Source organism: Emys orbicularis, chromosome 4 (assembly GCF_028017835.1).
Source record: "Emys orbicularis isolate rEmyOrb1 chromosome 4, rEmyOrb1.hap1, whole genome shotgun sequence".
Classification (NCBI taxonomy): Eukaryota; Metazoa; Chordata; order Testudines; family Emydidae; genus Emys; species Emys orbicularis.
Window position 1 is genome coordinate 129,855,444 of NC_088686.1, and position 27,531 is coordinate 129,882,974.

The following is a 27,531-nucleotide window of genomic DNA, read 5'->3' on the forward strand; positions in this document are numbered from 1 at the left end:
AGTTCGGCTGGGCTTGGCGCAGTTCATCCCGGGAAGATGAATTTCCTAGCGGCACGGCGCACTCTGCACCAAGTACTAACCTGCTGGACCCTGCTCCAGACCAGGAGCACCCCAATCCCCAGCGCTGAGCCCCGCTGCCCCCGAAGTCCTGCGCTCAGTGTCCCCTGTGAGGGGTTCTCTGGGGCTGGGCTGGAGAGGATGTTCCCAGGGCGCTGCACCTCCCTTTCCTGGAGGGTTTCCTCCCAGCCCCCCAGCTTATCCATCGCTTGCCCTGCCCCCGCTGCTGTGCATGGGGCTCACAGACCAATGTGCGCAGGCCTCTGGCCACAGGGCCCCGGCTGCTCCAGTGCTGACTTACCCCACCCCAGCTCTCCCTGGGGCCCCTGACCAACAGGGAGCAGGAGGCACTGAGACCCTTCCCTGCGAACCCGCCCCCTCAGGCCCAAGTCTGCAGACCCCGGAGGCGGAGGGGGTTTGGAGAAGCCCCCCACCTTTGGGACCCCTAGCTCCAACCCCTCGGAGTCCCCCCATGTGTATTCCGGTCTCCCCCCACCAGGGTTAGCAGCAGTTGTACAGGAGACCCTCAGCGGCCCTGGGCTCACTTAGCATATCACCACGGGGATGTGGGCAGTCAGACCTTGTGGTCAGAGCAGGAGCCAGGGCAGAGTCCCAGACAGGCCAGAGGGCAAAACTGAGAATCGAGTGAGATCAGACACGAGAGACAAACTTAGAGCAGAACCACGGATCGATAACCAGCGTTGGGCCAGGGCAGCGGGAAGCTCTCCGACCACAGCCAGGTGGGTCTGTCCCATGGATGACTTGCTGTGCCTGTGCCCTGGGCCCCAGCGTTCTGCCAATCAGCTCCCAGGACTGGGGCCTCTGGCTGAGGCCAGCTCCTCGTCTCACCCCAGGTGGCAGATTGGATTTTACAAGCTCTAAAGCAGCCCCGGCCAGCACAACCCCCCTTGGTACTTACTTGGGTCAGACTTGGAGAAGGTGTCCTTGTCCAAGAGGTGCCTGGAAGGAAGCAGAAGAGAACAGGTTATGGTGAGGCTCCGGCTGCTCCCCAGCCAAAGGGGTCCCCATAGACTGTCTCTGGGCAGAGGCACTTCACAGCCCTGTCAAGCCCCAGCCTGAAGTGGGCGTGATCCACATCTGGGTCGTAGCTTCCTCCCGCTGCCAGCCGCCTCTAAGCTCCGGGCCCTTCAACCCCTGCCTCCTGTTCAAACTGCTCCTCTTCCTCGGCTGTCAACGCAGCTCAGTTCTGGGGTGCAGCACTCCCTGGCCTGAGCCCCTCAATCCCAGCCCTGGGCTCCCCCCCATGCACTGCTCAGCTGATGTATTTCACTCCTCACCCACTGCCCCTCTGCTATTCCAGTCCTGGGCTCTCTCACACCCAGCTCTGCCAGTGCCCCTCAGTCCTGACCCCCAGATCTGGGCTCCCCATTATGGTTGTGCCAATGCCCCACAGCCCTTCTGACTAAGACAGGGCTTTTCCGTACTTCCACAAATGCCAAGAGAGTCCAGGAAAAGCTGCTGCTACCACAAATATGCCAAACCCAACGTTTGCAGCCCCGTCTCTCCACCAGCGAACTGCAGGGCTCAGCCGGACCAAACACATCGCAGCAGGATCTACGGTAACGGCAGCATGGCCATCGATTCGATGGCCCCAGGCATCCCTGCTCAGCAACTGCTGTCATCCCCCAGCCGTGGCCGGTGTGCAATGAATTCAGTGGGTCTCAGCCTCCTTTCAAACACACAAGCATTGACAGAAAATCAACATGACAACTGACTTCCTCGTTTGCAGCCTCAGCAGAGAGCCCAAGGGTGAGTGGGCTGTGGAGTCTGGAGGACAAACCTGACAGGGCAGGGCTGAGATGCCGTGGCAGGGGTCAGTGGTAGGAAGCCTGCCTCTCCTGGGCTGTGATGGGCAGTGTGATTACTGATGCTGTGATGGAGCCTAGGTGTGCCAGCAAGGGTCAGAGCCCATCACACCAGTGCCACACACATGTAATGAGAAGCCAGGCCCCGCCCTGGTGAGCGTACAATCTACGTAGCTGCCTGTTCGCTGGAGACACCTGGCACCGTCGGCCAGCGCACCCTGGACCTCAAAGGAAATAAACCAGCCCTCAGGAGCTGTGCTTGCCAGCACAGGTGTGCCAGACCCCAGCTGGCGTAAAGGTCAGAGCAGCTGATTTGCACCATCTGCGCGTCGGCCCATGGTTTTCAGCAGTTGCTGGTTCTAGAAGTGAGGGAAGGCAGCCCCACCCTAAGTCAGTATTTTCTCTCTGTCTCCATCCCCTCTCCCCCTCCCTAGCCCCAGCGCAGGCAAGTTATCAGAATATCACATGTGCTTCTCATTACTGTCTCCTGATACTTGGGATTTACCAGCCCTCCCGCTCCGGGGAAGGTCTTCCCCTGCTCGCCAGGCATCTGCAGTGGGCTGAGACACCAGGGAGGGGGGTCCAGCCACCGGCGTAGCAGAGAGAGGATGTTGCACTTTGCACGGCAACCCCTCAGGCAGGTGCACATAGAGCTGGAGAAGCTGCATCCAGCCCCTTTCTCCACACAGCGGGGGGAGCTGAGCTCTGCCGAGTGCCGCGCGTGGTACAAGGAGCAGGATTGGCTGGGCCGTGGCTAGGATACAAGATTGAATTGTTGCCAGCAAGCAGAGGGAATATCCCAAGTAGGCTTTGCTAATGCACAAAAAGCAAAGTAGCCCAAGGCCTTCCCGGAGCCTCACCCCCAGGGATCTCCCGGGGCATTCAGAGACAACAGGGCTCTACCAAAGGGGGCGTGTGGTGCTGCAGGGAAGGCTGAGGGCAGGAGTCCTGGATTCTAGTCCCTGCTCTGGTGCTACCTTAGTGTCTGCTGTTTAGTGTTTTGAGATCCCCAGTGACGATCGCCATTACAGCATACAGATTATTGATTCCTCCATTGATAAGATGTGCATTTCCCTTCGACCGCAGGAAGACTGTCAATCAAAACAATGATCCAGACCCTCCATGGGTATCTGCAGGTGTAGCTCTCTGGTTCAGATGTTGCAGTCATTTACACCAGTATAAATCAGGAGTGAACCCACTGGAGAGATTTCAATGGACTTACTCTGGATTCACACCACTTTGACAGTTTTATTGTCTCACCAGTGTAAATCAGGAGTGACTCCACTGGGCCCCGTTCTCCTCTCATTCCCCTGGTGTAAATCAGGAGTGATGCTAGTGAAGTCAATGAAGGGACACTGGGGTAAGGGAGAGAACCCAGGCCCTGCTCTCAGCCAGTGCTCGTGCTCCCTCCCAGAGGATGCAGCCCCTTCGCAGCAGCACGCACCCTGCAGCACCCCACACGGCCTGATGGGTGAGACCAGGCACAGGGGACGCTCAGCCTCTGTCCCCATTGCCCGGCTGCCCAGCGCTCCCGGGGGCTGCCGGAAACCAACCCAAGAGCAAGCGCCAGCACAGGAACAGCCAGGATGGGGAGGCAATGGCAAGGGATGTGCCACATGCCCTGGAGAAGGCTCAGCGGGGCAGCTCTAGCAAAGCTCCCTGGCATGGCAAGGGTTAAAGAAAGGAGTACACCCCCCCCTTCCAGTAGCTGAGCGTTTCCGCTCCTCGTAGCGCGATGCACCAGCCCCCGCCCACCCACCCCCGTCTGATGGGAGAGTCCCTGGCACCAGGCTAGTGGATCAGCTCTGCCATTGCCCAGCTGGGAGATCTGCCCGCGAGCTGCACCTCCCCTTCGGCATGGTGATCAAGAGTGGAGCACTCACTCGGGGCATCCCCACGCCCACAAGGCAGTGGGGAGATCAGCCATGGCTTCCCCACACAGAGAAAGAGCAGGCAAACTGGTTGAAACAACAGTAAAGAACAGAATCATCAGACATATAGACGAATACAATTTGTTGGGGAAGAGTCAACACGGCTTTTGTAAAGGGAAATCATGCCTCACCAATCTACTAGAATTCTGTGAGAGGGTCAATGAATGTGTGGACAATGATGATCCAGTGGATATAGTGTACCTGGACTTTCAGAAAGCCTTTGACAGGGTCCCTCACCAAAGGCTCTTGAGCACACTAAATAGTCATGGGATAAGAGGGAAGATCATCTTCTGGACCAGTAACTGGTTAAAAGACAGGAAACAACGGTTGGAATAAATGGTCAGTTTTCAGAATGGAGAGAGGTAGATAGCGGGGTTCCCCAAGGATCTGTAGTGGGACCAGTACTGTGCAACATATTCATAAATGATCTAGAAAAGGGGGTGAACGTGAGGTAGCAAAATTTGCGGTTGATACAAAATTATTCAAGCTAGTTAAGTCCCAAGTTGAATGTGAAGAAATTGCAAAGGGATCTCACAAAATTGGGCAACAAAATGGCAAATGAAATTCAACACTGATAAGCATAAAGTAAAGCACGTTGGAAAAAATAATCCCAACTATACATATAAAATGATGGGGTCTAAATGAACTGTTACCACTCAAGAAAGAGATCTTGGCGTCATTGTGGATAGTTCTCTGAAAACATCCACTCAATGTGCAGCGGCAGTCAAAAAAGCAAACAGAAGCGTTAGGAACCATTAGGAGAGGGAAAGATAATAAAACAGTAAATATAATGCCACTATATAAATCCATGGTACGCCCACACCTTGAACAGTGTGTGCAGATCTGGTTGCTCCATCTCAGAAAAGATATATTAGAATTGGAAAAGGTAGAGAGTGGAGCAATAAAAATGATTAGGGGTATGGAACAGTTTCTATATGAGCAGAGATTAAACACACTGGGACTATTCTGCTTAAAACAGAGATGACTAAGGGGGGATGTGATAGAGGTCTATAAATCATGACTGGTGTGGAGAAAGTGAATAGGGAAGTGTTATTTAACCCTGCACATAACACGAGAACTAGGGGTCACCTGATGATATTAATAGGCAGCAGGTTTAAAACAAACAAAAGGAAGTATTTCTTCCCACAACGCACAGTCAACCTGTGGAACTCCTTGCCAGGGGATGTTGTGAAGGACAAAACTCTAAAGGCACGTCTTCACTACCCGCCGGATCGGCGGGTAGCAATCGATCTATTGGGGATCGACTTATCGCGTCTAGTGAAGACGAGATAAAATCGATCCCCGATGGCTCTGCCGTCGACTCCGGAAATCCACCGCGGCAAGAGGCGGAAGCGGAGTCGACAGCGGCGCGGCAGCGGTAGCGGTCGACTCACCGCCGTCCTCACAGCCAGGTAAGTCGACCTAAAATACGCAACTTCAGCTACGCTATTCACGTAGCTGAAGTTGCGTATCTTAGGTCGACACCCCTCCCCCCTGTAGTGTAGACCCTAGCCTCACAGGGATCAAAAAAAGAACTAGAGAAGTTCCTGCTGGATAGCAGACAGGAGCAGCTAACAGGGGAATTTTGTGACGGGGTTTAGAGGGGGAGTGTATGGGGGAGGGCTAGATACATTTAACATTCTTTAAACTTAAAGCCCAAAACACCCCCTGATAAAAACAAAACATCAACAAAGGAACGAGCTGCAGGAGTAAAAGGAGAAGGCAGGCAGAGTCCAGGAACAGAGTGGGGACTACCAGTTTATTGCACCCAATGCAGCATGTTTATTGGATGTTTACAGCATGTTTATTGCTCCCCCCAGCCTCTCTCAAGGTCTGCACTATTGCTGCTGACCCAGGTCTCTGGAAGGGTTTCCCTGCCCACCCCCCGCACTCGCCCCAAACAGAATCAAACCCTCCCCATCCACAATGCCTACGAGCAGCCTTCTAGCCTCCCCTAGCAATTCTTGATTTAGTCCTAAGTGGAGCACAGGATCTGGTCCAAGAGGTGAATATAGCTGGACCGCTTGGTAATAGTGACCATAACAGAATTAAATTTAACATCCCTGTGATGGGGAAAACACCACAACAGCCCAACACTGTGGCATTTAATTTCAAAAAAAGAGGACTACACAAAAATGAGGAGGTTAGTTAAACAGAAATTAAAAGGTACAGCACCAAAAGTGAAATCCCTGCAAGCTGCATGGAAACTTTTTAAAGACACCATAATAGAGGCTCAACTTAAATGTATAGCCCAAATTAAAAAACACAGTAAGAGAACCAAAAAAGTGCTACCGTGGCTAAACAACAAAGTAAAAGAAGCAGTGAGAGGCAAAAAGCATCCTTTAAAAAGTGGAAGTTAAATCCAAGTGAGGAAAATAGAAAGGAGCATAAACACTGGCAAATGAAGTGTAAAAATACAATTAGGAAGGCCAAAAAAGAATTTGAAGAACAGCTAGCCAAAGACTCCAAAAGTAATAGAAAAAAAAATGTTAAGTACATCAGAAGCCGGGAGCCTGCTAAACAGCCACTGGATGGTCGAGGTGCTAAAGGAGCACTCAAAGACAATAAGGTCATTGCGGAGAACCTAAATGAATTCTTTGTATGGGTCTTCATGGTTGTGGATGTGAGGGAGATTTCCAAACTTAAGCAATTCTTTTTCGGTGAAAAATCTGTCCCAAATTGAGGTGTCAATAGAGGAAGTTTTGGACAAATTGATAAACTAAACAGTAATACGTCACCAGGATCAGCTGGTATTCCCCCGAGTTCTGAAGGAACTCAAATGTGAAATTGCAGAACTACTAACTGTGGTTTGTAACCTGTCATTTAAATCAGCTTCTGTCCCAGATGACTGGAGGATAGCTAATGTGATGCCAATTTTTAAAAAGGGCTCTAGGGATGACCCTGGCAATTACAGTCTGACATCAGACTGGTTGAAACTATAGTACAGAACAAAATTGTCAGACACATAGATGAACATAATTTGTTGAGGAAGAGTCAACATGGTTTTAGTAAAGGGAAAGAATGCCTCACCAATCGACTAGAATTCTTTGAAGGGGTCAACAAGCATGTGGACAAGGGGGATCCAGTGGATATAGTGTATTTAGATTTTCAGAAAGCCTTTGACAAGATCCCTCAACAAAGGCTCTTAAGCAAAGTAAGCTGTCATGGAATAATAGGGAAGGTTCTCTCATGGATGGGTAGCTGGTTAAAAGATAGGAAACAAAGGGTAGGAATAAATGGTCAGTTTTCAGAATGGAGAGGTAAATAGTTGTGTCCCCCAGGGGTCTGTACTGGGCCCAGTCCTATTCAACATATTCATAAATGATCTGGAAAAAGGGGTAAACAGTGAGTGAGGTGGCAAAATTTGCAGATGATACAAAACTACTTAAGATAGTTAAGTCGCAGGCACACTGCGAAGAGCTACAAAAGGATCACTCAAAACTGGGTGACTGGGCAACTAAATGGCAAATGAAATTCAATGTTAATAAATGTAAAGTAATGCACATTGGAAAACATAATCCCAACTATACGTATAAAATGATGGGGTTTAATTAGCTGTTACCACTCGAGAGAGATCTTGGAGTCATTGTGGATAGTTCTCTGAAAACATCTACTCAATGTGCAGCAGCAGTCAAAAAAGCAAACAGAATTCTGAGAATCATTAGGAAGGGGATAGATAATAAGACAGAAAATATAATATTGCCTCTATAGAAATCCATGATACGCCCACATCTTGAATACTGTGGGCAGATCTGATCACCCCATCTCAAAAAAGATATTACTGGAATTGGAAAAAGTTCAGAAAAGGGCAACATATGAGGAGAGATTAATAAGACTGGGACTTTTCAGCTTGAAAAAGAGACGACTAAGGGGGGATATGATAGATGTCTATAAAATCATGACTGGTGTAGAGAAAGTAAATAAGGAAGTGTTTAAAACAAACAAAAGGAAGTATTTTTTCACACAACGCACAGTCAACCTGTGGAACTCCTTGCCAGAGGAAGTTGTGAAGGCCAACACTATAACGGGGTTCAAAAAAGAACTAGATAAATTCATGGAAGATAGGTCCATCAATAGCTATTAGCCAGGATGGGCAGGGATGGTGTCCCTAGCCTCTATTTGCCAGAAGCTGGGAATGGGCAACAGGGGATGGATCACTTGATGATTCCCTGTTCGGTTCATTCCCTCTGGGGCACCTGGATTGGCCACTGTCAGAAGACAGGATACTGGGCTAGATGGACCTTTGATCTGACCCAGTATGGCCGTTTTTATGTTCTTATGCCACATATATATACCTTTGCAGATTATTTATTATCAGGGCAGAGCCTGAAGCCATGAAGGTGGAAAGGGGCTGGGAGTCAGGACTCCTGGGCTCTCTTCCTGGCTCTGGGAGGGGAGTGGGGTCTAGTGGGTTAGAGGGGAAGGGAGCCAGGACTCCTGGGTTCTGTTCCTAGCTCTGCTCGGCCACTGACTTGCTGTATGTTCTTGGGCAACTCACTTCACTTCTCTGTGCCTTAGTTTCTCCATCTATAAAAGGGGGACAGCATGGCCCTGCCGCCCAGACATTTGTAAAGCACATGGGGATGCTGTAATTTTAGTCAGATCCAAGGCCAGCAGGGACCATTGTGATAATCTAGTCTGGCCTCCTGAATAACCCGACTGTGGCCCGGCCAGGCGTGAGCCCAGGATGTGGAGTTTCCCCAAGAGTTGTCGCCTGCCGAAGCACCTAATGCAGTGAAAGGGAAATGATCTCAGGGCTGTTGTTGGCTTTGGCTGGGAAGATTCAGGATGCTGGGCCCGGGCCGGGCAGGCAGTAGTGCTGGACTCACGTAGCACCTTTCTCCCAGGGACTACTGAGCACTTCCCATGGGCAGGCAGGTATCAATCATCCGCTTTTACAGACAGTGAAACTGACTTACAGGGGGCAAGTCCAGGGTCACAAAATGAGTTGGTGGCAGAACTAACAAGAGACGCCAGGAGCCACAATCCCCCTGCCCTGCCCTAACCCCCGGGCCACACTCCACCTCAGAGCCAGGACTGGGACCCAGGAGTCCTGACTGCTAGGCCCTGCTCCCAGGTGGCGCCTTCAGTTGTTGCTTTCTGGCTATTTTTAAGCCACTCTGCAGGTTGTCCCAGGCCAGGAGTTTTCCCTCTTCCTGGAGTCGTCTCTCTCCGGACCCAGTGCTGAAGGGAGATGGTGCCTGCACAGCGACTGCTCAGCACTGTCAGGCCCTGAGGCCTAGTTAAAGAGATGCTGAGAGGTTCTTTGGTCTGGCTTCCCTGGGCTGGAGTTTCCCACCATGTCTCTTAATTAGCCCAGACAGGTTTCAGGAGGTTCTCTCATTAGAGAAAGAGCTCATTCTGTCAGCATCTGATCCTCCAATCGACCAGGGCTGGGACCCATTCCAGCTCAGAGCATCGATTCACAGCCAGCTGCTCCTGTAGCCCTAAGAGTTTTCTTTCTGCCCCTGGAGAACTGCAAAGGCCTCCAGCTAAGATCAGCTGAGCCAGAAGGACTGGGGCGGGGGAGAGGGGGGATTTTGATTGTATGTTTTGTGGCTTTCACCCTGATCCACACACCTGGAAATGCTGTCTAGTCACTAGAGCAGGGCAGTAGGCACCAGGGCTCCCAGTTCTATTCCCTGAGAAGGGATGTTAATCACAGAACCCTGGCCAGTCTCCTACTCAGCGAATTGCTCTCCTCCCCTGTGATTTCTCTTGTACCGGTACGCAGCAGTCTCATTCACTTCCATCTTGCACTGTTGTTACTGTCAGCTGTCCAACAACTGCTGGGCTCCGCCCTAGAGGTAGCTGCATTTCATGAGAGCCCGGTGGAAACTGCAATCATTCACAAGGAGAAAGAAGAGACGAGTAGGCTTCCAGCAAGTGGTCCATGAGTCTGCTAGTGCCTTCCAGCTCTTTGGTTCCAGCAGTAGCATTGGATACTCTTAGATCCACAGGTCCCAGGTGCAATCCCTGCAGATGGCCCGTCCAGGAGTGCTGTTACCTATAGCTCTTGCAGTGCAGATCAGAACTAGCCTGCCGGCCCAGCATGCACCGTGTAAGGAAGGGGGCTGCTACTCCAAGTGGCTGCAATGTAGCTAAACCCCTGGCTGGGAGGGGTGCTCAGAGCAGCAGTGACAACGGGGGTCTAAACCCGAGCAATGTGATGTGACCCTGTAACATGGAGCCACGCAGCTGCCTCCCAGCCCATGGCAGCAAGAGCCGGGGGGCGGGGGGGGGGGGGGGAAGGCGCAGGAAGACACAGCGTGGCGTGGACGCTGGGCTAGGGGAGGCTAGAAAGCTGCTCGTAGGCATTGTGGATGGGGTGGGTTTGATTCTGTTTGGGAAGAGTGCGGGGGGTGGGCAGGGAAACCCTTCCAGAGACCTGGGTCAGCAGCAATAGTGCAGACCTTGAGAGAGGCTGGGGGGCAGCAGTGCGGGGAGGTTAGAGGAGAGGAGATCCTGGACGTAGATGGGGCCATGAAGGCCCTGGGAGACCAGGGCAGTGATTTGGGGTGGATAGGCCAGAAGGCAGCTGTGCCCACGTCAGAGAGCCTGGAGGGGGCTCATGGAGACTCAGGGGACCCTGTGAGCAGACAGGTGATTCCGCCCAGGGCAAGTGGGGAGAGCAGGAGAGACAGGGCTGCATCGGGCCAAAGCACCACGAAGGCTCTGGTCCCTGGGGAAGCTCATCCAGGGATCCCCAGCCAGGGGGAGCTGTTTGCTGATGGCTCAGTCCTGCCCCTCCTCCCCCACTCCGTGTGGTGCATTAGATCAGCCCATTGGAGCACGTCCCAGCAATTGGCAAGCAGCCCCCAGACCTCTAATGGGCATCAGCTGATTTGTTAGCCGAGATAGATTGGCCCATTAATCACACGCGGGCAGGCCAGGGAACCAGGGCCTGGAGCTAGGCTGGCGATGGCAGGAGGGGAGGGTTGGCTGCATTTCCCCCGCTTCCCCTTGGGAGGCCTGATCTGACGGGAGTGCCCACCTCAGCACAGGTCACCAGGCCAATCAGACGCCACAGCCCCCTGCGCTGGAGAGTTGCCCTCGGACGAGCGCCAGGCTCTTCGTACCCAGAGCAGCTCAGTTGTGGGCGGAGCGCTCCCATGACTCTTGCCTTCCTTAGCTGCTCCTAAGCTCACCAACAGGGGCAGCTGAAGGCCCCCAAAGTCCCATGCCACAGCTGCCTGCTGAGCTCCAGAGCAGGTGCTGCAGAGATCCCCTAACTGGGCTGTGCACGAACTGCGCTGCGGTCCCAGAACTGCTGCCCCTTCTTTCCCGGAGCCTTCCCCAGGACACAGCTGGGAAAGGCCCAGGGAGCTGGGGAGCTTTGTCTCTGTTTGCACCATTACAGCCACTGGGCTCGGTGCTGCATGTCCCAGCGTAGGGAAGAGCCCCTGCCTCAGGGAGCTTACAGTGGAAATAGACACGCTCAGCACAAGGGAGCTGGGAGCTGGAGGCAGCGCAAGCAAGCGCCCGAGGTCAGCCAGCGACTCCTGGGCAGAGTCAGGAGTTGAGCTCCCAGTGCCCGAGGCCCCGTGCTCTGCCTCAGCCACAAGCCCAGCACTCCGCTAGACCTGGAAGAGCCGGGTCAGTTTCCTGCCCTCACACTGCTGAGCACAGCAGAGCGCCAAGCACCTGCCATGCACATCTATAGAACGACCGTCGTGTCAGCTGAGTGTGCCTGCACCTCCCCCGTCCCGCCCCGTAGCCGAGCAGGGGACTCCAGTCTCCACAGCTCACCCCTCGAGCTACTGAGCCAATATCCTGTGGCCAAATAGGAAAGAACCTTTAGAAGCCTGGCCGCAGTCTCCTTAACCAACTGGCTGATCAGCCCTGGGCCAAAAGAGGATGACGAGATTCCTCAGCGCGGCCTCCCCTTATCTCCGGGGCTCTCCAAAAATACTCCTAGCGCCCAGATGCCTACCAAGTGCAAAGTGGCAGCCAGAGATGCTGTGTGTGCCCAGCTCCAGTCATTCTGCAAATGCAGCCGAGCAAAGATAAGCCCCCGCTCCCACCTCCCTCTTAGCACCTGCTGTATGTCAATAGCCTCACTGGCCTCTTCCTCAGGTGCTTCTTAGGGGCCCACTCCAGAGATGTGCTGAGCACATCCAAAGGGGTGCTCAGCTCCCTGCAGGACCATGTCCTTAATGCATGTAGGAATTTATCCTTTAGGAACCATGTGCTACTGGCCAGCTCGGCTGACTGCTCACAGCTGATGGCATTCCAGCCACCTAGAGGGTAATCGGAGTAAAGAAAACACGGGACGCCGTGTATGTACCTCGGCATACTCGCCGAGGAGCTCCGCAGGGCCCCGGGTAGGAATGCTGAGCTGCTCCAGGAGCAAGCCTGTCAGCCAGAAGGGATGAAGAGAAGAACACAGCAGCAAAGACCACGGGGAGGCTCTGGCCTAGCCCAGCACCAGCTGGCAGGAGGCAATTAAGGGGCTAGCACAGGAGTGTCAGCTCCGGAAGAGCTCTCAGCCACTCTGGAGCTCTGGCGTGGGTCAGCCTCTGCCTGCTTGCGTTGCCCTGGAGAGTGGTGAGAGAGCTTGGTTCTGGGGGGCTCTCAGTACTCCCGTCCCAGCCTCGCTGCAGGGAATGGGGAACGAGCTCTGGCTGGGAAGAAACCCCCGTTCGGAAGATCCACCCACCCCAGGACCAACTTGAGCCAAAAGGAGTTGCTACAGAACACAGTGGCTATGGGAGCACAGGATCTGTGGGAGACAGCCCAACCAGAGTGTAGAACTAGACCCCATGAGCCACCAGGGAGATGGTCCACATGGGACCTAATCCCGGTAGGTCTTTTCTGTCTCTATATTATAATTCTAGGAGTCAGGCCATGGAGAGCTCTTAGCAGTGACCTGACCTTCAGTCCCAAAATCCACCAGCAGGGGGCGCTGTGGGACACAATCCGGAGACACTGGTTGTAAGGGATTCCCAGGGACTCAAATACCAGCCTCTGCCAGGAGGGGGCACAAGAGGGGAATGGTGTAGGCACGCTGGCTGTGCGGGAAGTTCCCAGCTACTCCAGTGCCGGCCTCTGCCAGCAGGGGGTGCTCTGTTATTGAGTCCCCTGTGGAAGAGTCTGGACAAAGTGGAATTTTAAGGAAACAAACACACCTATGATTTGGGGCTAGGGGGCTGGTTTTTTGTTTTTCTCCTAAGGGTCAGGTTGATTAGGGGTAGTGCAAGCAGCTGAGGAGGGGAACACAGAGGAAGGGGGGAGGGAATCCATCAGCCCAGGTCCTTAACAGAAAAAAATCAAATCAAATCTCAAATAAACAGGGGGAAAAAACACTTGACATCACGGTTTCTTGGCTCCCCCACCCGTTTTTCGTTTTGAAAACCAAGGTCAAGTTGTACAGCTCCAGACAAAGCCCCTTCTCTTTCTGATCCAACAATTTCCATAGGAGAGGGATTCAGAATTAATTCCTTCGCTGGTTACAGTGGCAAATCAGACAGCAATCACCATGTGAGGAACTCGGACACACACAAGAGACAGGAGGAAAAATTATCGGCCAGATCCTCAGATGGTGTAAATCAGTGTAGCCACCTGTCACAAATTTACACAGACTGCCAGATTCTGCTCTCACACCAGTTACACCAATAACTACTCCAGCGATTTCTACAGAGTGACTCTTGATTTACACCAGAATCACTGAGATCAGAACCAGGCCCGTGGCCTGACTCTGATCTCATGGAGCAGGTTTAACACCAGAGTAATTCCATAGCTATAGGGAGTGAAGCAGGGGGGAGCTTTCAGGTCATAAATGTGCTCAGAATCTGAAATTCTGCTCAAGTTCTCCCCCCCCCCCCCCCGCCATGAAATGGAATCACTTATCCCGAACACTTCTTAAGAAGCAGGGCTCTAAGTCAATTACAGCAATGTGATATAATCATAGTGAATACAGGCAGGGTTAGAAAAACAGTCCAACTTCTGCGGAGCGGAAAGAATTTATTTGAATTTGAATTTTGTATCTTTTCTCCTTCCTGGGGCAAAAAAAACCCCCAAACAAAAACAGCATCCTACCCAGCCACTGTTACAAGAGGAACGTACCCCATGGATTATATATAAGGAGCTAATTATCTGACTTGCTACACAATGAATGGTTGGGTGAGTTCTGCGGCCGGAGGCACTGCGAAAGCGGGTGTGTGCTGCATGCATTGCTGCCCTGGCGAGAGGATGCGGGCCTGTTTGATGGGCGCTGAGGCGAGCCATCGGAGAAATGCTCTAATCCTGTCTAGAGGCCCCATGGGGGGCTGCTCAGCTCTGAGGCCCTGCCAGCTCCAGGGTTAGGCAGTGCCCCTGTAGTTTTTACTTACAGTAGAACAGAATCTATGGGCATCCCGTGTCTGATTTACAGGCTCCATAGACAGCGTTGCTACTCCCAGCCTTCGTGTGTCCCTTAGCTGCCTTAGACCTCAGCCTCCTCCCCTGCAGCTCCCCCCACGCCAAGGACCCCTGAGCCCAGAACAGCGTCCCTGGAGAAATCCCCCAACTCCGTCTCCATTTGCTCCAAGTAGATATTACAGCTGAGGGATCAAAATCTGAGCTGAAGGCCATGCGTGAGGCCAGCCCAGGCTGCTGAGAGATTGCAGAAACGGGACTAGGACCGACTGACACCCCGACTGTTTTCACGGCTGTTCCCAGACTAGCCTGAAATTCTCACACACACATGTTCTAAAGCTGAGGCAGGGCCAAACACCTGATCCCGACCCTCTAGAACTTTGGGACGGTTCCAGGCCAGATCCCAGCTCTGCCGGTCTCCACACTGCACTGATCTGCTCCTCGGTGGAGATGGCTCTCTGAGCGCAGGGGAGAGCCGAGGGGCGTGGGGTTAGGAGGAATTTCATAGTTCTGCTGGGGACGGACCTTCCCTCAGTACTCAGGCTGGACCCGACATGGGTAGGAGATCCCAAAAAGCTCAGCTAGGGCCCACTGTCATTCCTCCCAGACCTCGGCACCTCTTGGGCCCAGGCTGCACTTATCAGCAGAAGCCCACCTGAGTCCCAGCCCAGGCTGCAGCCTCCAATCAGAGCGTAAGGTTCAGGCGAGCGTTCAGTCTTGTAGGGGCTTCCCCAACGCACCAGGCATCGGACCAGACGCTCAGCTGGTGTAAATCAGTGTAGCGATATTGATGTCAATGGAGCCGCAGTGCTTTACACCAGCTGTGTGGGTCTGGCCCATTGTGAAGCTCGCTCTTCGCTGGATTCGAGCAGCCTGATTCCTCTCTCACTGACACTGGTCCTACATGCGTGTGATTCCACTGACTGCACTGGAGCTACCGGTGTAAGTTAGAGGAGAATCAGACCCCTAGACGTTGTCACCCCGCCTGCTCCCCTTGGCAGGGCTGCTACCTATTTGTCCACACCTCCTGCTATCTCACCATTGCCAGCCCCCACCAGGCTACACCTGGAAAGGGAGGCTACAGCCCCCTTTCTCCGCTGCTTTTACCCAGGCTGTCATGGCAGGTTCTGATTGGCAGCCCTGGGAACTGACGCCCTCTCTGTTTACAGCACAGGTGCAGAACCAGCAGAGCTAGCTACCCTGCCCTGTGCTTAGCCCTCACCTGTGGTGCCCCTGTCTCGGTGTGAGAGGGGGTCTGGGCTCCACGGCCATTCTGCTGGGACTCCCTCCCGCCAGCGCTGGTGGCTGTGGTGACGTGGACGTGTGTCCATTAGCGACTGGACTGAGCTCTGCCAACCAGGCGCTGGATGGCATCAGCTTCCATCCACATCAGCGTGCACTGGATTGGAGCCTGTAACCAGGGTGCAGATCTCACTCCCAGTCCCCACAAGTCATCCAAACCCACAGAAAACATCAGGCCAGATCCTCAGCTGGTGTACATCCCTGGAGCGACACCAATTCATGCTGCCCGAGGCTTTGCCCCAGTTAAATGACTCAGCCTGTCATAATCCTCTCTCTGGGTGGGGTGCTGGCTCCCCTCTGCCCAGGAGCTAGGTGGCTCCCAGAACAGCCGGCTTGCTTTTTATTCCTCCTCAGCTGTGATTTGTCATTAAAATCTATTAGCTTGGGGCATCATATATTATGGATTGGAATTTATATTCACCACAAGGCTCTGGCAGCCTGCTTTTTCATTGCATCAGTGAAATAGCCCTTCCCTTCTCCCTGCAAGCAGGATCTCTCAGAGGCGCCCGGCAATCTAGGAGCACAAGTTCTAGCGACTGTCAGCGGGTCTTGTGCTCCTAAGTCAAGGCCTTTGGGAAACAAAACCCACCTCTGCAACTCGGAGCAGCAATGACAAACAGCCCTCGCTGCTCTCACCTGCCCTGACGTTCCCCAGACAGCCCCTTCCCCTCCTCGCCACCCTGACCTTTCGTCTCTCCACAGCTCCTGCTGCATTCCTGGCCTCAGGCTTCTTTGCCCACCAAAGTCACTGCCACTGCCTGCCTCCCTGACCTCTTCCACTTTCCCCACTGTGACACACCCGGCCCATCCCTTGGGAGTGCACCTGGGCGGGGCCCCTACTGCCTGAGCGACGGACCAGCCCTGTGAGCGCAGGGGCAGCAACAGTCTCACAAACCGTTCCACATGTTCCAGCCACCAGCAGGAGACAAAGCCATACTTGGCCACATGGGCTGGCTCAGGACTGACGGGCTCCCGCCTCCTGCCAAAGGCTTTCAGGTCATTGCTCTGTCTAGTTCCCGGCCCTGCATCGGACCACGTGATCTGACAGCCCACCTCCTACAGGAGAGCAGGAGCCCTACATGCCATGTGCTCCCTTGTCCAACCTCCCATCTTGTCTTGCATCCTGCTAAAGGATCAGTGCTCGGAGGAGGGCAAAGAGACACTGCCCACCCAAACCGCAGCTGTCCTGTGCAACGGTAGAGCGACAGATGAGGAAATTCCTTCCTGGTCCCTGCCAGGCCCCCATCCTTGGAAATCTTGGCCATAGTCTGTTCTACTTAGATGCCAAAGCTGGAAGGGTGTGTGCCAAGGCAGCCATTGGTAACCTAGTGCACTAATGAAATGCCTCTGCTAATTCAGGGCACAATGGGAGAAGCCCTGCAGGAACAGATGGTACCTGCACGTCACTAGGTGTCGTGCAGTAGTAGTACTGAGAGGTTAGCGCAAGGGACTAGCATTCAGACCTGGACTTTCTGCCACTGAAAGGACCAGACCCTCAACTGCTGTCAATTGAAATCAATGGTGTTACACCATTTACATCAGTGAAGATCTGGCCCTTACTATGTGACCTCAGACAAGTCATTTCCCCGCTCTGTGCCTCAGTTTCCCCATTTGTCGCTAGGGGTAGGAATCCCGGCCTGCGATCACAGCGCTGGGAGAAGTGGAAGGAATTCCTGGAACACCAGTAAAGGTGAACAGGGAAGGCTGTTACATCCCGGGGTGTTATGTAAGCAAAGGCGACAGCTGAGCAGAATTCAGCAATCCGAGTTGGAAGACAGCACATCCTCAGTGAGGAGCCAGTATTTCCCATGGAGACGCGCTAGGCTTTAAAGGGGAAACACGCTTCCAACACAATGTGCTTTAAAAGAAAAACTAGTTATGTGGGCGAGCTGCTCTCTGATTGGGCAAGGCAGACAACACGTCCGTTCCTTACGCTGCTCCAATTGCTGCATGGTAGCTCCAGCAGCCCAGGAACAGCTAATCCATCATGTGTGACCGAGAGTGGGACAAGAAAGAGTCCCTCTGAATGTATTCAGGCCCCCAGTTAATCCCTCTTTAAAGCCATTTGTCTCTGGCACAGAATGTCTATTGTTGATTGTTGCTAAGAAATGGAAAGGTCAGCAGCAAATGAGCCACTGTCATAGGCAAACTGCAAAGCAACACTGAAAAGTGAGGGACAACTGACATGCCGGGGGGAGGAGGGATTGATGGCTGCACCTTCCTTGGCTTCTTGAGGACAGATAAAGGAAGCCTGAAAGGTCTGTATCTTTCTGCCTGTGTGTGTGTGTCAAGGTGTGGGTGTCTGTCTAGCTGTGTGTTCTTTTTTAAAAAAAATTATCTTTCCCCTGCTTGTTTTTTACATTTGAAATTCAAGTCTTGTCTACCCTGATTTTCCTGGATGTCTCTATGGACAATCAGAGAACTGGCAGGATTAAGTCATCACAGGTACCACTGAGCACTGAGAGGGGGAAGGGATTTTAACTCAGGCTACTCCAAGCTCTTTGGGTTTGTTTTTTGTTCATACCTCGTTAACGCAAAGGCCTAGCGCACCGTTGGGAGGAAAGATTTCTATGTTAAAGAGCCAAACTCCTCCGCCCTTTCCATTAACGAGAAAGGTCACACTCTGGTCCTCCAGAGACCTCCAGCAAAAAACATGAAAAACTTGATAGTAAAAACAAGTAGGGGAAAAAAGCTTTTAAAAAGTTCAGTCATTCTTTACAGATCATAAAGGTGAACAAACTATTGCTCCCCACGGAAGGTCAGCACAGAATCCTGCTCCAACCAGCCCCGCTAATCAGACTCGAGGATGGACTCAGCACAAAAATGCACTGAAATAATCTTTGAAAAAGTCTGCCTCCCCTCCTCCAATCATGGGAAGCCATCAACCTCAGCGGGGCCTGGATTGGACCCCACATCACTTCCCAGTCCACTGACCCCTTGACACTGTCAGCCACGTGCCTGGGATGTCACAGAGTGGTGCGTTCGGCAATTCCCCGCTATGAACATTGCCCTCACGCGGTCTAGTGACGGTTCCGGTTACAGCTGGGCTCTAAAGGGTGACTCATGGAGAGAGGTGTGAAGGGATGGCGAGGAGCAGGCTGCTGCTGAACTGAGCGGCGCTGGCTCCTGCTTCCTGGAGCTCATCACAGTGAGAAGCTGATCACTAGAGCCATGGCACTGGCAGAGCCTGTGCCAGCTAATCCACACCCCTCTGCCAATGCTCCTCAACCCCCATGACAACAGCGTACTGCCAAGCCTGGGTTCCTGCACAGCTCTGCCGGTGCCCCTCCATCCCAACCGGCAGCCCCCTGCTGCCCCAGCCTTGAGCTCCCCCGCCCAGCTCTGCCAGTGCCCCTCCATCCTGACCAACACCCAACCAGGAGCACCTCTTGCCTTTCCAGTCCTCTGTCTCCGTACCAATAGCTCTGTCAGTGTCCTTCCTCTCGACTCACAGCCCCCTGCGGTACCAGTCCTGGACCGACCCCCCCCCCCCCCCCGCGCACTCCCAGCACCTCAGTGCTGACTCTGACTCCCCCTGCTTTTCCAGCCCTGGGCCTCAGCGCGCCCAGGACAGCCTGGGTGGCTATTCCCCCTGCAGGCTCATGTCCACGCTCAGCTTGTATCTAACCTGGGTTCCAGAGGCCAAGCTAATAGGGTGGGGGGTGACTGCCCCTCCCCCACACTTGGGGCTGAAGAGCGTCATGACAGGGGGTGGCCAGGCCAACCCTGAACGGCACGGTGACCCTGTGCACCAGGCCACAACACCCGGCGTGGAGAGCTGGGCCCAGCCTCATGGGACAGGAACAAGCGCAGCCCGGTGAGCGCAGACCTCACTCGCTCTCCAGCCCCCCACCAATGACCCTTCGCCCCCCAGCTGCAAAACCCGGCTCCTCCACTGCGGGGTTCAATCACCTCAGTAGTGAGAAGCAGCAAAACCTCCAGGATCAGTTACAACATCCCAGCGCCTTGACACAGTTAACACATGGGAGACAGCGTTATCTACTGGCTAGAACACTGGGCTGAGACTCAGGAAACCTGGTTCTCATCACAGCTGGGTGACTTTGAGCAAGTCACTTCATCTTCCTGTGCCTCGGTTTCCCCATCTGTAAAATGGGGAGGATAAAACTGACCTCCTCTGTAGACTGCTTGGAGATCTCAGGATGGAATGTGCTAGGAAGAGCTAAGGACTATTACCATTGAGCCTTGCTTGTGTAGATGGGACCATGACATGTTCCAGCCACCTTTCTCAACTGAGTCTGGGAACAGAGTCATTTTGCTAGTGCAGACGGGACCCAAGGCAGCAGTTTGATCTAGGCCTCACCTGGAGGGCAGATTGCACGAATGGTGGACAGCAGGGCCAGTGAACGCCACTGGTGCAAGAGGGGCAGACAGTGGGAAAGCTGGTCAGGAAAAGGTTTCTTTTGCCCGTGAACAGTTTTGATGAAAAGGTTTTTTTCTATTTTACCAAATTTCTTCTTTGAACATTTGTGGGGTATTTTGTCAAAAAATTGAACACTGATTTTTCTGTTCTTGGCAACTGAAAATTTAAACTTCCTTTGCCCAACCCCTCCCCTCCCCAACAATTTTGGGGTTTTGCTGAAAACCCCCAAAATTTAAACAAACCCAGACTCTCTTTGCAGAAATGTCCCTTTCCTTGTAACAGACACATTCCACCAAAAAATAATTTTGACAGAAAATTTCTGACTAGCTCTGGACAGTATAAAACAGGAACCTGGGTCTCATATCCCTTCCGTAGCTCTCTCAATTGCTAGGCCACGTAAACCGAGCTCCCAGCAAGTCCCTGCTGCAGCACAGAGCAAAACCTCAGTGCCGGGACGCAAAGAATGAACATAATCCTTAGCACCTCCCCAGGGCTTTTCGTCTTCAAAACACTTTATGGACATTGACTAATTAATCCTCGCAGCACCCATGCAAGGCAGGAACTCAGACGTACCAACCCCCAGGCATGGTGGGGAAACTGAGGCACAGAGACGGTCTGGGACTTGTCCAAGGCCACACAAGATATCAGTGTCAGAGCTGATAACAGAATCCAGGAGTTCTGAGATAGAGAGCTAGATAGATGGTGTGTATGCGGATAGATAGATCACAAGAGCATCCTTCTACCTATACTGTGTCCTTCCAGATATGTGTCTCCTAAGCCTCGCTCCACGCTCCGTCTTGCGGGAATTGGATAAGTCCTGATGCTGCTCGGAAGGGCTGGCTCGAGGCAGGTGCTGGCAGTAAAGCCAACCCCGCTAGGTTAGTGGGTGCCCCTCTCGCTGCAGTCTGGCTTATCTCCGCCTGGCAATGCCTGACACAAACACACACCCAGGCAATCTCCAGCTCTAAGTGCAGGGAGAAAAACAACCAGGGGGAAGCACCTGCTGGGGCTTCTTGCAATGAAATATCAGAACTTTCTAAAATAGCCGCATGAGGAAAAGAACTTCCTGTGCCACTGGGGAATGAGGGGAGCTGGGTGTGGCTGGCCCAGGTTCCGGGCCCGATCCTTGGCTGGGGTAAGCCATACGGTCTCCATCAAAGCCAATGGAGCTGCTCCTGTTTACACCAGCAGAGGATCTGGCTCACTCTCTCTCTTCTACACACATTTTTCCTTCTTTAATCTAAACCAGTGAAGGAAGAAAAGGCCTGTCTCTTTTTTAAGTAGCATTAGGAATAAAGCTGCTTATTGAGCCTGGCACCCATATAACAAGGCTCAGAACAGAGCACAGCAGTTTAAGGCTCCCCATTTACTCCCTGCATGTTAAGTCTGAGGATAAACGCACTGGGGCCAGACTGCTCTCTGGGAGTTATTGGTGTAAATCCGGAATGACTGGGCCCAATTCTCTCGTTTGCCCCAATGTCAATCAGGAGTTACAATGGAATTACTCCAGATTTACACCGGGATAACTGAGATCATGGTTGGGATATGCTGGCATAAATCTGAAGTAACTCCGTTGCTCTGGATTTACACCAGTGTGTGACAGATTGGAATCCAGCCCGTACATCAGCTGATTGCTGAGCCTGTCAGCCAAACCCAGCACCTCACAGGGACACAGCTCCCGCTGGTGCCTGGCGCACTTTGCCCCGCGCACTTTGCCCGAATAGTCATTTGGTGCCCCCCCTCACTCGCCCCTGGGGGAGGGGTCTGGGGTGGAAATCTCCAGGAGGGTTCCCTTGTGATGTCCCCTTTGGGCTGAATGAGCCGGGGGGCTGGCAGTCCCACACCCACAGGATCCTCAGGAGGACTCCTGGGCTGCACTGTTTTTGCTGGGAGATCTCCACGGAGTCAGTGGGAAGAGACCTTGGACCAGATGGGAGCCCCTGGGTCTTTGGTGCCCAAATCCCCTTAAAAACCTGTCCCATGTGCCTCTCTCCTCCCCTGCCCTTCTCTGCAGGCTCCCAACCCCTCCTTTGGGGGGCTGCGCCCATCCCAGTGTGCAGGGCCCTCTGCACAGAGAGCTCGGGGACACACAGGGAGGAATCAGTTCGACCGAGTAAGTACTACACAATGGAGCTTGCACTAAAACCCCCACCCCTACCGGATCCAGGCCAGGCCAGGGATCTGGGCTGCTATCCAGGTGACTGCTCCTGCCTCAAAGAAACTTCCTCTCCGATCCCATGCCATGGAGGGCGCGAATCAGAACACCCTGGGTGCCTGGCCAGCCCGCTGGGTTTGCTCGCCAAGGCTGGGGGGGAGAAGTAAACACTGCGGGGGAGCATGGTGCACAGCCTCGGGGTGGGGGGGCAGCTGTGCTAAAGCAATGGGGGCTGCTGCTGATTTCAACTCTGAGAACAACCAGGGCTGGCTGGGCATCTTGGGGGAATCACCCCAGGACTGCCTGTGTGCTGGAGACAGCCCAGAGCTATGCACTGCTAAGGAATAACACACACTGAGATGCACACCCAGTGAGTCACACTCACACACCCCGCTACACACTCACACACAGACACACTCACAGCGCTACATGCTCACACACCCCGCTACACACACACCCAGAGACACACTCACAGCGCTACACACTCACACACCCCGCTACACACACACACCCAGAGACACACACACAGCGCTACACACTCACACACAGTTTTGCCTCCAGAGCGGCTCCCTGCGTGGGGCATGGCCCTGGGAGCCCCCCGGCTGGCCCTGCCACCAGCCAATTCCGCACCTGCCAGGACCCCCACTCCCCAGTGTATATAGCGGGGCGCTGAGAGCCATTGACCCAAACTGCAAAGCCTGGCTGGGATGGAAACCACTTCCCGACGGGGGTGCCGCAACCCCCCCCCCCCCCCGCTAGTGCCAGCGCCTATGGGAATGGCTCATTGTCGTCCCCCCCCCCGCTCACCCCCAGCTCAGCGGCACCCCTCGGCGAGCTCCCCCCCCTCGGCTCCCTGCACAGGCACAAACTTTCCGCCCCCCTGCCCTGCCCTGCCCCCGGGCCCGCGGCAGCGCCCATCCCCGTGGCGGCGCGGCTGCCCGTACCTGCAGGAGACGGTGAGCTCCACCTTGGTGGCCGGGATGCTGCCCGCGATGGGGTCGAAGTCGCTCACCGAGGCCATGTCGCCCCCCTTGTCCATCGCCTCCTCCATGGGCGTCCAGCCGCGCCCCCCGGGGCCTCCCGCTCACAGCCCGGGCGCTGCGGGGGGCTCAGAGCCGGGCACCGAGCGGGACATAGCCAGCGCCGGGCGCGCAGCCGGCTCCTCGCTCCGCCTGCACCACTGGCGGGCCGGCTCCGGAGCGCTCCCCGGCTGCCTGCCAGGCTCCGCCCCTCAGCCCCCGCCCCGAGGCGCTGCCCCCCGGCCGGGCCGGGCGGAGGGGGGAGCCCGGAGCCCTGGGCAGGGGCGGGGAGGAGCCTTTCCGGGGGTGCCTGGGGTGGGGGTGTTGTGTGAGTCCCTGGGAGGGGGGCGCATGTGTGAGTGTACTTGTGGGTCTGCCTTTGCTGGGGGGTTCCCTGGGCCAGGCGTTGTGCTGTGTGGTGCCTGCTGCGGGTTGCTGCCTGTTGGCCCAGTGTCCCTGTGCATGCAGGTGGGAGCCTTCTGTCAGTGGGGGGTTGCTGTGTGCATCGGCCTGTATGTTTGGGTGTGTTGGACGGGTGGTGTGCTGTGTGTGGCTATTGTATGTGTGTGTGGGGGGGGGACATGTCAGTTTGGGGGGGTGTATTTGGCATGTCACTGGGGTGCGTTTGGTGGTGTGTGTGTGCGTTGTGGTGTTTGTGAGGGTGTGTTATGTATGTGGGGAGGGTGACTGTCCCTCTGTGTGTGTGTGCATTGTGTGTGTTTGCGAGAGGAATGTTATATATGAGGGAGGAGTTGGTTGTGTATATTTCACATCTGTTGTGTGTGTGTGTTGCTACTGAGAGACAGGAAGCGAGGTGCGTTAAACCAACCCATCAGAGAACAGGCCCTGCCTTCCATTCCCCCGCCCCCAGCACCAAACACACTCAGAGCACAGGGCACACGCATGTCCTGCAAACTGCGTCCAGCCTTGGCACGGGGCCTTTGGCTCAGGGGCTCTTGGACAGTGTCCCACTGAACTCTTGCTCCCCAGATCTTCACTCTGGTGGACAAGTAACCCCACAGACTGCTAGGAAGAGCAAAGGGAGACTAGCAAATCTCCCCACTGACTCAAAGCCCAGCACGTGAATTACTGGGGGTGGGGGTTGGTCCCTAATCCCCACCCTAATCAGAGTGTCTGTCGCCCACTCTGCTGCGAGTAGCGCCAGAGCAGCAAGAAGCCGCCCCGGCTGAAATCCCGGTAACTTTAACCAAGTAAGGAGTGCGGGGCAAGAGGGAATGTGGCAGTGTAGACGGGCCCAGACTCTCAGCTGGTGTAAGTAGCTGTCGCCCCAGAGATTCAATGGAGCGACACTGACTTGCACCAGATGAGGATCTGGTCCACTGACTTTCATGGGACCACTCCAATGTATGCCAGCTGTGGGGCTGGCGCCTGCTTTCTCAGAGACTTCCCCACCCTGGGGTGTCTGGGCCAAACCCGGGAAGCACTCGCTCCCCTGAGGAGCTGCCAGAGTCAGTGGAGCTGCTCACATAGATTCATAGATTCATAGATTCTAGGACTGGAAGGGACCTCGAGAGGTCATCGAGTCCAGTCCCCTGCCCGCATGGCAGGACCAAATACTGTCTAGACCATCCCTGATAGACATTTATCTAACCTACTCTTAAATATCTCCAGAGATGGAGATTCCACATAAGGAAGGAATTTGCAGGTGTGTTGTCTAAAAGCACTAACTTTTTGTGGGCCCAATCCTGCATAGCCTTATGCCAGTAGTCCCATTGGGCCCAATTCTCCTCTCACTTACCCTGGCATAACCCCATTGATTTCAGTGCTGTTACTCCTGATTTACACTGAGGGTGAGAGAATTGGGCCCACTGGGATTATTCACAGGAGCAAGGCGCTGCAGGGTCCGATTCCGTGGGGACTGATGGACCTTAGTCCTGTATTGGACATGAACCTCTAGGGTATGTTTTATTCCTTTTGCCTGGGAAGAAGCATTGCTGAGATCAGCAGTAGCAGCCCTGGGCTCTAGATCTTGCGCTTATCCCAGCAGCTCCCAGTCCAGGATAAAGGCCTTTACACCAGTGCTTAGCCCTTGCTATCATTTCACCTGCATTTGCTTTTTGGCAAGGATGGGAAACCCCCCCTTGGGGTAGCATCCAGGAACAGATTCTGGGGACTGGTTTCAGTTTGCAGAGCTCAGTTCCACCGTACGCCACCAGGTGTCACTGCAACCAACCCATCGTGGGGAGCCAGGTTAGCTGAGCAGGCTGTGGGAGTGGGGAAAATTGTAAATACTGTAGTCTCTTTAAAGGTTACTGAGTCCAGAGCGCTCCCCTTCACAGCTGAACACAACGCTCTGCCAGGCAGACACGGGTGCGTCTGTAGGCAGGTGGGCTAAATCCCCTGCTGGAGTGAACACAATGACGTGAGAGTTTCCCCTGTTTACACTAACAGAAAATCTAGCCCCAAACCTGCTGGTTTCTAAACTCCACTCTGGGGTCAGTCAGTGGGAGTCCCTGTGGGAGCAGGTGCAGGCCTGTGACTGGAGCGTTGTCGTTTACACATAGAAATGGAGGGTGAGGAAATTACAGACCAAGGTTCCAGACACTGAAAGGTAGAAGATGGAAAGGTTGGAGCTCAGACGAGGCAAACAGCAGAAAGTCTGATTAATAACAGTACTAATAATGATCTTCTGCCTGAGAAGTGTCTGGAGGGGATGGTGTGATGAGACTGCCTACAAAGGCATGTAACCAATTTGTGGCTACTAGCAGCAGATATCTCCAGTGGCCGGACACGGGACACTAGATGGGGAGGGCTCTGAGTTACTACAGAGGATTCTTTCCCAGGTGTCTGGCTGGTGGCTCTTGCCCATATGCTCAGGGTCTAACTGATCACTATATTTAGGGTCAGGAAGGAATTTTCCCCCAGGTCAGAGTGGCGGAGACCCTGGGGGGTTTCGCCTTCCTCTGCAGCATGGGGCACGGGTCACTTGTAGGTTTAAACTAGTGTCAATGGTGGATTCTCTGTAACTTAAAGTCTTTAAATCATGATTTGAGGAGTTCAGTAACTCAGCCAGAGGTTAAGGGTCTATGACAGGAGTGGGTAGGCGAGGTGGGCAGGAGGGGCAGAGTTAAGGTTGTTTTAACATTTTCTGAATGGGAATGTTGAAAGGACCAGGATTTTCCAAAGTGAGCAGTGAGTTTGGGTGCCTCAGCTTGGGGTGTCCATCTTGAGAAACGTCTTAAGGGAGGGTCTTAATGAAAGTGATCACCTGGCCTCTGAGGATCTGACCCCTCTAAAGTTGGGCAACCCAAAATTCTAGTCACTTCTGAAAATCATGGGGGCAGATCCTCAGCTGGCATAAACTGGAGCCGTGACAATTTTCACCAATTAATGCTCTGCCCCGTGGCATAACTTCCTGACTTTCAAATGATATTTTACTCTTGAACAAATTGCCTCACCTTCCTCTGGTTTTGCTTCCATAACCACCCGGCTCTAATAACATTGTTGGAAGGGAGCAAACGGCTATTTAGCCATGGGTCTGTCTGGGAACTTCCTAAAACTAAAACTCCTCAAATGTTATTTCAGTTTCTTCCTGATGCAGCTTCCAAAGTACATCTCAGGCAAGAGCATCCCAGACTCTTCTCCAAAACCAGCTTTATTCCACCGGAGTCAGACTCTGTCTGATCAGAGAAGGAGCAACTGGGAGCCTGCAGAATGTATCAACTCCACGTCAGGACACATGCAGCTCCTACTGTCTCTGCCAGAGAAGGGTCGGTTGCTTTCAGTACTCTCCTGAGGGGTTTATAAGCTCCACAGCTTTCTAGCACTGTAGCATCCTTAGTGGAAGAGGAGAAACAGGGCTCATTTGCCATGACTAGCAAGGGGGTTTATTAGGGAGGCTGCTGGACACATACAGGCTCTGTGGTTCTCTCGGCTCACTAGCTCCCAGACTGAGCTGGCAAGGGTCACCGCTAGGGGTCTCTCTAAGTCTTGTCTTGGACTATCCCGTCCTGGAAGGGGCGGCTGGCTACGCTCCATCTCTGAGATGGGGGACGTGACCCTGTGCTGCACAATGGGGCAAGCTGCTGACTCCTGTGCTTCCAAACAGTGTTGGGACAAAATACACCATGTGAGAGCACAGCTCCCTCCTGCCAGTACGCGCCACAGGAGAAAGGCTCCCTATGGCACAGTCCAGCAGCTGCGTGGGCAGCAATCGGCCTGCTACCATGTGACTGAGGCCACGGGCCGCTATGCCCTCACGTTAGCGCCTCTCTTGTGCTAAGGCCCCTGTAGGCTGTCCCAGTGACATCTGGGGGCCTTAAAGGAGGCAAATTTAGGCTGCTAGGGAAGAGACTGAAATCCAGGACCTCTATGGTGGCATTCTCAGAAATGCTCCCAGTTCCACGCGCAGGGCCAGGTAGGCAGGCAGAGCTTCAGAGTCTCAATGCATGGATGAGACGATGGTGTAGAGAGGAGGGGTTCACGTTCATTAGGAACTGGGGAAACTTCTGGGATGGGAGGAACCTATACAGGAGAGATAGGC

At 53.9% G+C, this 27,531-nt stretch overlaps 1 protein-coding gene across 2 annotated transcripts in view; it reads right to left on the minus strand.

Annotated features, from left to right (window-relative positions):
• The window catches only part of LOC135877584 (copine-5), a 178,801-nt gene extending 155,742 nt beyond the window's left edge, over positions 1-23,059 (minus strand). Inside the window, exons 1-2 of one of the 2 annotated variants that reach the window (XM_065403075.1) lie at positions 22,953-23,059; positions 977-1,017 (exon numbers count right to left, since the gene is read on the minus strand). In XM_065403075.1, the coding sequence (XP_065259147.1) occupies positions 977-1,017; positions 22,953-23,059 (148 nt within the window). The remainder of the gene's footprint in view (positions 1-976; positions 1,018-22,952) is intronic. The other variant, XM_065403076.1, reaches the window with a different exon arrangement.
• Positions 23,060-27,531: the final 4,472 nt, after the last annotated feature.